Here is a 10,871-nt window from a genome sequence, read left to right on the forward strand (position 1 = left end):
ACCCCGGTTATCAAATATATTTATTAGAACGGAAAATCTCTCACATTTCGAAAAAACCGAAACTGCAAGGATCTCCGATTCTCGATATGATAATTTATTTGATTCCGGGGGACACCCCGGTTATCAAATATATTTATTAGAACGGAAAATCTCTCACATTTCGAAAAAACCGAAACTGCAAGGATCTCCGATTCTCGATATGATAATTTATTTGATTCCGGGGGACACCCCGGTTATCAAATATATTTATTAGAACGGAAAATCTCTCACATTTCGAAAAAACCGAAACTGCAAGGATCTCCGATTCTCGATATGATAATTTATTTGATTCCGGGGGACACCCCGGTTATCAAATATATTTATTAGAACGGAAAATCTCTCACATTTCGAAAAAACCGAAACTGCAAGGATCTCCGATTCTCGATATGATAATTTATTTGATTCGGGGGACACCCCGGTTATCAAATATATTTATTAGAACGGAAAATCTCTCACATTTCGAAAAAACCGAAACTGCAAGGATCTCCGATTCTCGATATGATAATTTATTTGATTCCGGGGGACACCCCGGTTATCAAATATATTTATTAGAACGGAAAATCTCTCACATTTCGAAAAAACCGAAACTGCAAGGATCTCCGATTCTCGATATGATAATTTATTTGATTCCGGGGGACACCCCGGTTATCAAATATATTTATTAGAACGGAAAATCTCTCACATTTCGAAAAAACCGAAACTGCAAGGATCTCCGATTCTCGATATGATAATTTATTTGATTCCGGGGGACACCCCGGTTATCAAATATATTTATTAGAACGGAAAATCTCTCACATTTCGAAAAAACCGAAACTGCAAGGATCTCCGATTCTCGATATGATAATTTATTTGATTCCGGGGGACACCCCGGTTATCAAATATATTTATTAGAACGGAAAATCTCTCACATTTCGAAAAAACCGAAACTGCAAGGATCTCCGATTCTCGATATGATAATTTATTTGATTCCGGGGGACACCCCGGTTATCAAATATATTTATTAGAACGGAAAATCTCTCACATTTCGAAAAAACCGAAACTGCAAGGATCTCCGATTCTCGATATGATAATTTATTTGATTCCGGGGGACACCCCGGTTATCAAATATATTTATTAGAACGGAAAATCTCTCACATTTCGAAAAAACCGAAACTGCAAGGATCTCCGATTCTCGATATGATAATTTATTTGATTCCGGGGGACACCCCGGTTATCAAATATATTTATTAGAACGGAAAATCTCTCACATTTCGAAAAAACCGAAACTGCAAGGATCTCCGATTCTCGATATGATAATTTATTTGATTCCGGGGGACACCCGGTTATCAAATATATTTATTAGAACGGAAAATCTCTCACATTTCGAAAAAACCGAAACTGCAAGGATCTCCGATTCTCGATATGATAATTTATTTGATTCCGGGGGACACCCCGGTTATCAAATATATTTATTAGAACGGAAAATCTCTCACATTTCGAAAAAACCGAAACTGCAAGGATCTCCGATTCTCGATATGATAATTTATTTGATTCCGGGGGACACCCCGGTTATCAAATATATTTATTAGAACGGAAAATCTCTCACATTTCGAAAAAACCGAAACTGCAAGGATCTCCGATTCTCGATATGATAATTTATTTGATTCCGGGGGACACCCCGGTTATCAAATATATTTATTAGAACGGAAAATCTCTCACATTTCGAAAAAACCGAAACTGCAAGGATCTCCGATTCTCGATATGATAATTTATTTGATTCCGGGGGACACCCCGGTTATCAAATATATTTATTAGAACGGAAAATCTCTCACATTTCGAAAAAACCGAAACTGCAAGGATCTCCGATTCTCGATATGATAATTTATTTGATTCCGGGGGACACCCCGGTTATCAAATATATTTATTAGAACGGAAAATCTCTCACATTTCGAAAAAACCGAAACTGCAAGGATCTCCGATTCTCGATATGATAATTTATTTGATTCCGGGGGACACCCCGGTTATCAAATATATTTATTAGAACGGAAAATCTCTCACATTTCGAAAAAACCGAAACTGCAAGGATCTCCGATTCTCGATATGATAATTTATTTGATTCCGGGGGACACCCCGGTTATCAAATATATTTATTAGAACGGAAAATCTCTCACATTTCGAAAAAACCGAAACTGCAAGGATCTCCGATTCTCGATATGATAATTTATTTGATTCCGGGGGACACCCCGGTTATCAAATATATTTATTAGAACGGAAAATCTCTCACATTTCGAAAAAACCGAAACTGCAAGGATCTCCGATTCTCGATATGATAATTTATTTGATTCCGGGGGACACCCCGGTTATCAAATATATTTATTAGAACGGAAAATCTCTCACATTTCGAAAAAACCGAAACTGCAAGGATCTCCGATTCTCGATATGATAATTTATTTGATTCCGGGGGACACCCCGGTTATCAAATATATTTATTAGAACGGAAAATCTCTCACATTTCGAAAAAACCGAAACTGCAAGGATCTCCGATTCTCGATATGATAATTTATTTGATTCCGGGGGACACCCCGGTTATCAAATATATTTATTAGAACGGAAAATCTCTCACATTTCGAAAAAACCGAAACTGCAAGGATCTCCGATTCTCGATATGATAATTTATTTGATTCCGGGGACACCCCGGTTATCAAATATATTTATTAGAACGGAAAATCTCTCACATTTCGAAAAAACCGAAACTGCAAGGATCTCCGATTCTCGATATGATAATTTATTTGATTCCGGGGGACACCCCGGTTATCAAATATATTTATTAGAACGGAAAATCTCTCACATTTCGAAAAAACCGAAACTGCAAGGATCTCCGATTCTCGATATGATAATTTATTTGATTCCGGGGGACACCCCGGTTATCAAATATATTTATTAGAACGGAAAATCTCTCACATTTCGAAAAAACCGAAACTGCAAGGATCTCCGATTCTCGATATGATAATTTATTTGATTCCGGGGGACACCCCGGTTATCAAATATATTTATTAGAACGGAAAATCTCTCACATTTCGAAAAAAACCGAAACTGCAAGGATCTCCGATTCTCGATATGATAATTTATTTGATTCCGGGGGACACCCCGGTTATCAAATATATTTATTAGAACGGAAAATCTCTCACATTTCGAAAAACCGAAACTGCAAGGATCTCCGATTCTCGATATGATAATTTATTTGATTCCGGGGGACACCCCGGTTATCAAATATATTTATTAGAACGGAAAATATCTCACTTTTCGAAATTTTTTTAACAAAAATATGGCATTCTTAAATTATAGTTACATGTTATTTCACAATCATTATCATTAAAAAATTCAATTATTCAAGTTGTTTTGTCCCGACGGTTTTTACGGTTATAAAAATGGTTGCGAACTCAATCCATCAGCAAAATGTCGGTTGGGGTGCCCTTCTTGGCCTCCTGAGTACTCACCAAGATACCCCCAGCTCCCGCAAAACACCTCCCTTAGGTGAGCATTAACTGATGACATGAGTTAACAATTCTACAAAATCATCAAGCATGAAGGTTTATGATTTATAAATCAAAATCTCAGAAACTGCTTGACTTTGCAAGTTGCTGTCTTTACCGGTTACTCTGCTGCAATCTCTTTTCTGATTGCAGGCAGAGTTCTGCATCCTGAGGACTTTGCCTTGCAGATATGCTTGTAATCACTACGTGAGCAACTTAGTGTTGCAAGTTGCTGTCTTTACCGGTTAGCTTTTTTTGAAGTTTCTTCGCATCTTATATAAGCTCTAGATCAATATTTATCATCAGAATTTGCATCTCATAAAGCACGATATTAATCAAATAGGCAAATTTCATTCGGAGTCTCTCATTAAATGAGAAACTCCGAATGAGATTTGCTCTAAGGTAATGTACTTGTTATGCTTGGCCTAGAAGCAAGGAGGAAACATGTATATGGTTTGTTTATACTGAAGTTATCTGGAATTCTCTCAATTGAGGATTCAAATCCAGATAACAGCAGTATAAGTTAATATTGTTGTGCACCTCAGGTTGTTTATAGGCCCGAGAACGAGAAAAGAATTTATGGTGTGAATTGGCTCGATATATACCTACGCTCTGTAAAAAATACGTTATATTTTCTTTCATATGAGAAAAATGTTTTTCTTTTTATAATAGTATGTGCTTTGTTACTTCATAAATTGTCTATTTTTCTTATTAAAACCTATTTTTTCCGTGTGATTCGGAATCTACGCATTCAAAAAATGCGTTTTCCGCTCTCAGAACGCGAAAATACGAACTACATGACGAGATAATTGAGATTTTATCTGGATTTGAATCCTCAATTGAGAGAATTCCAGATAACTTCAGTATAAACAAACCATATACATGTTTCCTCCTTGCTTCTAGGCCAAGCATAACAAGTACATTACCTTAGAGCAAATCTCATTCGGAGTTTCTCATTTAATGAGAGACTCCGAATGAAATTTGCCTATTTGATTAATATCGTGCTTTATGAGATGCAAATTCTGATGATAAATATTGATCTAGAGCTTATATAAGATGCGAAGAAACTTCAAAAAAAGCTAACCGGTAAAGACAGCAACTTGCAACACTAAGTTGCTCACGTAGTGATTACAAGCATATCTGCAAGGCAAAGTCCTCAGGATGCAGAACTCTGCCTGCAATCAGAAAAGAGATTGCAGCAGAGTAACCGGTAAAGACAGCAACTTGCAAAGTCAAGCAGTTTCTGAGATTTTGATTTATAAATCATAAACCTTCATGCTTGATGATTTTGTAGAATTGTTAACTCATGTCATCAGTTAATGCTCACCTAAGGGAGGTGTTTTGCGGGAGCTGGGGGTATCTTGGTGAGTACTCAGGAGGCCAAGAAGGGCACCCCAACCGACATTTTGCTGATGGATTGAGTTCGCAACCATTTTTATAACCGTAAAAACCGTCGGGACAAAACAACTTGAATAATTGAATTTTTTAATGATAATGATTGTGAAATAACATGTAACTATAATTTAAGAATGCCATATTTTTGTTAAAAAAATTTCGAAAAGTGAGATATTTTCCGTTCTAATAAATATATTTGATAACCGGGGTGTCCCCCGGAATCAAATAAATTATCATATCGAGAATCGGAGATCCTTGCAGTTTCGGTTTTTTCGAAATGTGAGAGATTTTCCGTTCTAATAAATATATTTGATAACCGGGGTGTCCCCCGGAATCAAATAAATTATCATATCGAGAATCGGAGATCCTTGCAGTTTCGGTTTTTTCGAAATGTGAGAGATTTTCCGTTCTAATAAATATATTTGATAACCGGGTGTCCCCCGGAATCAAATAAATTAGCATTACTAACATTCCTTTTTTATTTAAAATTTTCAATTCTTAAAACAAAGTTTTCTTTAATTTTAATATATTGTTATTTTTGAATAAAAATACAATAATACTAATGCAACAAAAGCTTCCTAAAATTATATTTGCGCGTTAATTGTAATTCATAATGATTTTGAAATATTCCTCCTGGCCAGAAGAGCCTATTACTTGATTTTTGGCTTGGGATGCAAAAATAAATGCAATACGTATTTAGAAAGATATCTCAAATCCTTTACCACAGATAATGATGTAACTCTCCAGTTTGTTGATACGATCTTTATGGCGTTTCCTTTACAATAAATAAGTATGCGTTAGAAAAGGAATCCAATATTAGTCAGCCATTTCAAAAATTCACTTAAAAACAAGAATATCTTTAAAGAACTGAAGACAGAAGGGCTAAGGCTTTATAAAACAAAGTATATCATTTCTTAGGAACTTAATATGAATAATACCATATACTTTTTATCTATTACGAAAGAATTCAGCAATTTTCACACAGAATGAAGTGACAAGATATCTCTCTTTAAGTTACTATATTATTTGCTGCCTTTTATTCTATAATTAATGAAATTTTACTTTAATTACAATATAAACATATAAATTTTATAATTTCACATGAAAAAGTTCCTAACCACAAAATTGCCTGGTACAACCATGCCACTGGCATCACCATTCCACCTTGCATCATCATGCCTCCACGGTTGTTCAATTGTTGTTACAATTGAGCGATCATATTTTGGTTTTGCTGAAGTTGATTTTGCATTAATAAAACACCTGCCTGCAATGCAGCAACTTCAACACATTTGGCTTTATAATCATCATCTTTGGAAGAAATAGTATTCTTTAATTTAGAAATTTCATTATTCCTATATGAAATACGTGACTGCAATTCAGATATGTCATCATCCTTGGATGAAATACTTTCTTTCAATGAGTCAATTTCGGAATCTTTGGAAGAAAGACGTTTCCTCAAAGTAGAAATGTCGTCATCTTTGGAAGAAATCTGAGATTTCAATGAATCATATCCACTTTCTAAGGAAGAAACGCGTTTCCTCAATGTAGAAATTTCATTATCTTTGGAAGAAAGACGAGATTCCAATGACTCAATTTCTTCATCTTTGGAAGAAATTCGTCTCTTCAAGTTAGAAATTTCGGAATCTTTAGAAGAAATCTGAGACCTCAACGGAGGAAGTTCCGAATCCTTGGAAGAAAGACGTTTTTGTAACGATGAAATTTCGGAATCTTTGGAAGAAAGTTGAGATCTCAACGACTGGATCTCATTATCTTTGGAAGAAATATGGGATCTCAACGGTGGAAGTTCCGAATCTTTGGAAGCAAGGCGCTTCTGTAACGATGAAATTTCGGAATCTTTGGAAGAAAGTTGAGACTTCAATGTAGAAATATCGTTGTCTTTTGATTTAAGTTGCTTTTGTAAATTTTGTATGTCAGAATCTTTTGAAGAAATTTGTGATTTTAATTCATTAACTTGCTTAATGGAATCTTGTTGCTGGGCAAGTTTTTGCTTAAGTTCCTCGCAGTTCTTTGAGGTTTCCCGAAGTTTGTTATAAAGATCATGGTAATGTTCTGTTAATTTTTGATTTTCTTGAAAAATTTTGTCGAAATGATAGCTGATTTCTTTCATTGATCTGAAATCAAGTTTCTCTTCAAAAAGAGTTATTAAGCACTTCAATTCTTTGTAATCTTTAACGTGGACACGAGCTTTATGAAAACTTCTGAATAAATCATTAGTACTTAATTGTTCTCTTCCGAACTTGAAGAGTAAATCAACTTTCCTCAATCCTAGCTTCGAATATTTCAAAACATTGACTGCAATTTTAATTGAGTCAAAGATATAAAAGAATGTTCCGTCTTCGATATAGCTAATTATATGCTTTGCCGACTCTCTATTATCTATCACGCAATCGCTTAACATTAGCCTTTTATGACCTGCGACTATAAAAAAAATTTTTTTGAGTCGTCATAAAAATACTCATTAGACTAAGATACACATAAATGACTTTTAATTAAAATTGTTTTGCATTCAAATTTTGACAATGCTTACACTTTTTCTGACTAAAAATTAAATTTCCCAAAGAAAGAAATCTGTTTCATCTAAAGTAATATATGCTGGTACAAGGAACAGATTGGATATAATTATTGCAATATTTGCCCTAAAGCATTTGTAAATTCTTCGAAGCATTATAAGAAGAATCAAGTTCCTTTTACGATAGCTTTGTTTTGAGATTAACATATATACTATGGATCTAAAGGTAACATCCCTTAATCAATCTTTTTAAAAACTTTGTCGAAAAAATAAAAAATAAAAATTATCTAGATATAATTATCTTTGATGATCGTTATATTTGGAAGAGTCTTATTGAGATTACTTTATATCTTGTTAATAAATTTAAGATATTATAATAAAATTTAAAATAAAAACTAAAAATTTAGTTAAGTAACGCATTAAGAATAAGTAATTTTCCTAAAACATCAATAGCTCTGTCAGTAGAATCTTCAGAATCGGAATCTGAACTGGATGAAGATGATTTATTATTACTTCTGAGTTCGTCTTTTTCTTTGTCAGTTAATTCGCAACCGTGATCATCTAAATAAGATGCCAAATTAAGATAGATCCTACTCCTATTGATTGCGCACTTGATTGGTGTTCCAGAGTCTGAAACAATATTCTTCTCAACATTAGAATTATTAGCAAGGTACTGAATAACTGCTAATCTGAGGAAGAAAACACCACAATGTAACGCTGTTTCATCAGCCTCATTAACGTCATTGATGCTTAAGAAATTCTCAGCATATTTGAGGCCTTCAAGATTGCCTGAAATGCTGAATGCATGAATGATACTTTCTCCTTCTTTTGTTCTGAATTTCATGTCAACATCGCACTTGTTGAATGCTTTGACAAGAGGAAGATCTCCCTTGTATGCAGCATATATAAGTCCATTCATTCCCAAGAGTCTGTAATTATTCTGTTCAATGTCGCATTTGACATTAATGTATCCATATCTCACTGCATGTTTGATCGTTTCCATGTAGCCTTCTTGAGCTGCGAATGAGAGAATTGTGTAAATTCTGTGAACATTTTCAACTCCATCTGCTTTGCTGCATTTCTGGAGGGAGTTTAATGATTCTGATTCTTCATCTTTTTCGCGGAGTTGGCTTATTGTGCTTTCGTTTGCTGATATTTGTTGCTTCAGTGATTTTACCGTTTTTTCTGAAGAAGAAAGTTGAGATTTCAAAGACTGAAAATCTGAATCTTTGGAAGATAACTGTTCTTTCAAGGTAAAAATATCGTTATCTTTAGACTTAAGTTGTTTTTGTAATTTTTGTATCTCGGATTCTTTTGAAGAAATTTGTGATTTTAATTCACTAATTATCTTACTGTATTCTTGCTGCTGTGAAAGTTTTTGTTGAAGTTCATCACATTTCTTTGAGTATTCGCGTGCTTTGTTGTAAAGGTCATTGTATTGTTCTGTTAATTTTTGATTTTCTTGCATAATTTTATCGAATTGGTGGCTAATTTCTCTCATTGATCTGAAATCAAGTTTCTCTTCAAAAAGAGTGAATATATACTTCAATTCTTCGTAATTATTAACATGGACTCGAGCTTTATGAAAACACCTGAATAAATCGTTACTGTTGTATTGTTCCCTTCCAGATTTGAAGAGTAAATCAACTTCTCTCAGCCCGAGCTTCGAATATTTCAAAATATCAGCTGTAATTTTTATTGAGTCGAAGATTTGAAAGAATGTTCCGTCTTCGATATAGCTAGCTATATGCTTTGCTGACTCCTTACTATCGATCTCATAATTGCTTAACATCAACTTTTATTCACTGACGACTTTCTAAATGTAAAAAGTCAAAAATGCTTTAAAAATTCTTATTACTTAAATCTACGTATGAACGACTTTTTTTTCAAAATCATGATTTGAGAGAAATCAAGATTTGTGAAGTTTATTTTTTACATCAACCTGAATTTATTAAGGGTGCACATGAGAGGATCATGTAATGTAATAAACAGAAATTCATCAAAAGTGACAGCTCTCAATTTTTTTGACATTTGTAAATTCTAAATTGAATGAGAAAAATGAAATAATACTAAGCATAATACAATATTCTAGATTTAATTATAATTAGGAAAAAGTTTGTTTTGAGAGTACTTTTCATAGGCATATAGAATGAAATCTTCTGAAAAATAATATCACATAAACTCATATTATTTTCTAATATATAACTATTTTATATAAAAATCAAATTCAATGATCTTAAAAGCGAATGATAAACATCAAAATTTACGAATATAATGAGTGGGAATATAATGCTTATCTATCATAAAACCATATGAAATATCAATTTTTGCTTTACGCCTAATTTTTGATTTTCCATTTCGAAAAAACCGAAACTGCAAGGATCTCCGATTCTCGATATGATAATTTATTTGATTCCGGGGACACCCCGGTTATCAAATATATTTATTAGAACGGAAAATCTCTCACATTTCGAAAAAACCGAAACTGCAAGGATCTCCGATTCTCGATATGATAATTTATTTGATTCCGGGGGACACCCCGGTTATCAAATATATTTATTAGAACGGAAAATCTCTCACATTTCGAAAAAACCGAAACTGCAAGGATCTCCGATTCTCGATATGATAATTTATTTGATTCCGGGGGACACCCCGGTTATCAAATATATTTATTAGAACGGAAAATCTCTCACATTTCGAAAAAACCGAAACTGCAAGGATCTCCGATTCTCGATATGATAATTTATTTGATTCCGGGGGACACCCCGGTTATCAAATATATTTATTAGAACGGAAAATCTCTCACATTTCGAAAAAACCGAAACTGCAAGGATCTCCGATTCTCGATATGATAATTTATTTGATTCCGGGGGACACCCCGGTTATCAAATATATTTATTAGAACGGAAAATCTCTCACATTTCGAAAAAACCGAAACTGCAAGGATCTCCGATTCTCGATATGATAATTTATTTGATTCCGGGGGACACCCCGGTTATCAAATATATTTATTAGAACGGAAAATCTCTCACATTTCGAAAAAACCGAAACTGCAAGGATCTCCGATTCTCGATATGATAATTTATTTGATTCCGGGGGACACCCCGGTTATCAAATATATTTATTAGAACGGAAAATCTCTCACATTTCGAAAAAACCGAAACTGCAAGGATCTCCGATTCTCGATATGATAATTTATTTGATTCCGGGGGACACCCCGGTTATCAAATATATTTATTAGAACGGAAAATCTCTCACATTTCGAAAAAACCGAAACTGCAAGGATCTCCGATTCTCGATATGATAATTTATTTGATTCCGGGGGACACCCCGGTTATCAAATATATTTATTAGAACGGAAAATCTCTCACATTTCGAAAAAACCGAAACTGCAA

General features: G+C 34.0%; 2 protein-coding genes across 2 annotated transcripts, besides 5 other annotated features; both read right to left on the reverse strand.

Annotated features, from left to right (window-relative positions):
- Positions 1 to 3,882: 3,882 nt before the first annotated feature.
- Positions 3,883 to 4,355: a mobile genetic element.
- A 13-nt stretch (positions 4,356 to 4,368) lies between these two features.
- Positions 4,369 to 4,548: a mobile genetic element.
- Positions 4,549 to 6,147: 1,599 nt separating this feature from the next.
- TVAGG3_0198580 (Golgi vesicle docking protein family) lies at positions 6,148 to 7,365 on the reverse strand (the record flags this gene model as incomplete). Its single annotated transcript, XM_051226256.1, has 1 exon — positions 6,148 to 7,365. The coding sequence occupies one exon, from the start codon at positions 7,363 to 7,365 to the stop codon at positions 6,148 to 6,150; it is 1,218 nt and encodes a 405-aa protein (XP_051111242.1).
- Positions 7,366 to 7,879: 514 nt separating this feature from the next.
- TVAGG3_0198590 (RelA-associated inhibitor family) lies at positions 7,880 to 9,268 on the reverse strand (the record flags this gene model as incomplete). The annotated part of the gene is made up of 1 exon (XM_051226257.1): positions 7,880 to 9,268. The coding sequence occupies one exon, from the start codon at positions 9,266 to 9,268 to the stop codon at positions 7,880 to 7,882; it is 1,389 nt and encodes a 462-aa protein (XP_051111243.1).
- A 155-nt stretch (positions 9,269 to 9,423) lies between these two features.
- Positions 9,424 to 9,456: a mobile genetic element.
- Positions 9,457 to 9,458: 2 nt separating this feature from the next.
- Positions 9,459 to 9,495: a mobile genetic element.
- Positions 9,459 to 9,495: a terminal%2Cinverted (terminal inverted repeat of Banshee-A3 transposon ID:TVAGG3_0198610).
- Positions 9,496 to 10,871: the final 1,376 nt, after the last annotated feature.

Source organism: Trichomonas vaginalis, chromosome IV, assembly GCF_026262505.1.
Source record: "Trichomonas vaginalis G3 chromosome IV, whole genome shotgun sequence".
Lineage (NCBI taxonomy): Eukaryota > Parabasalia > Trichomonadida > Trichomonadidae > Trichomonas > Trichomonas vaginalis.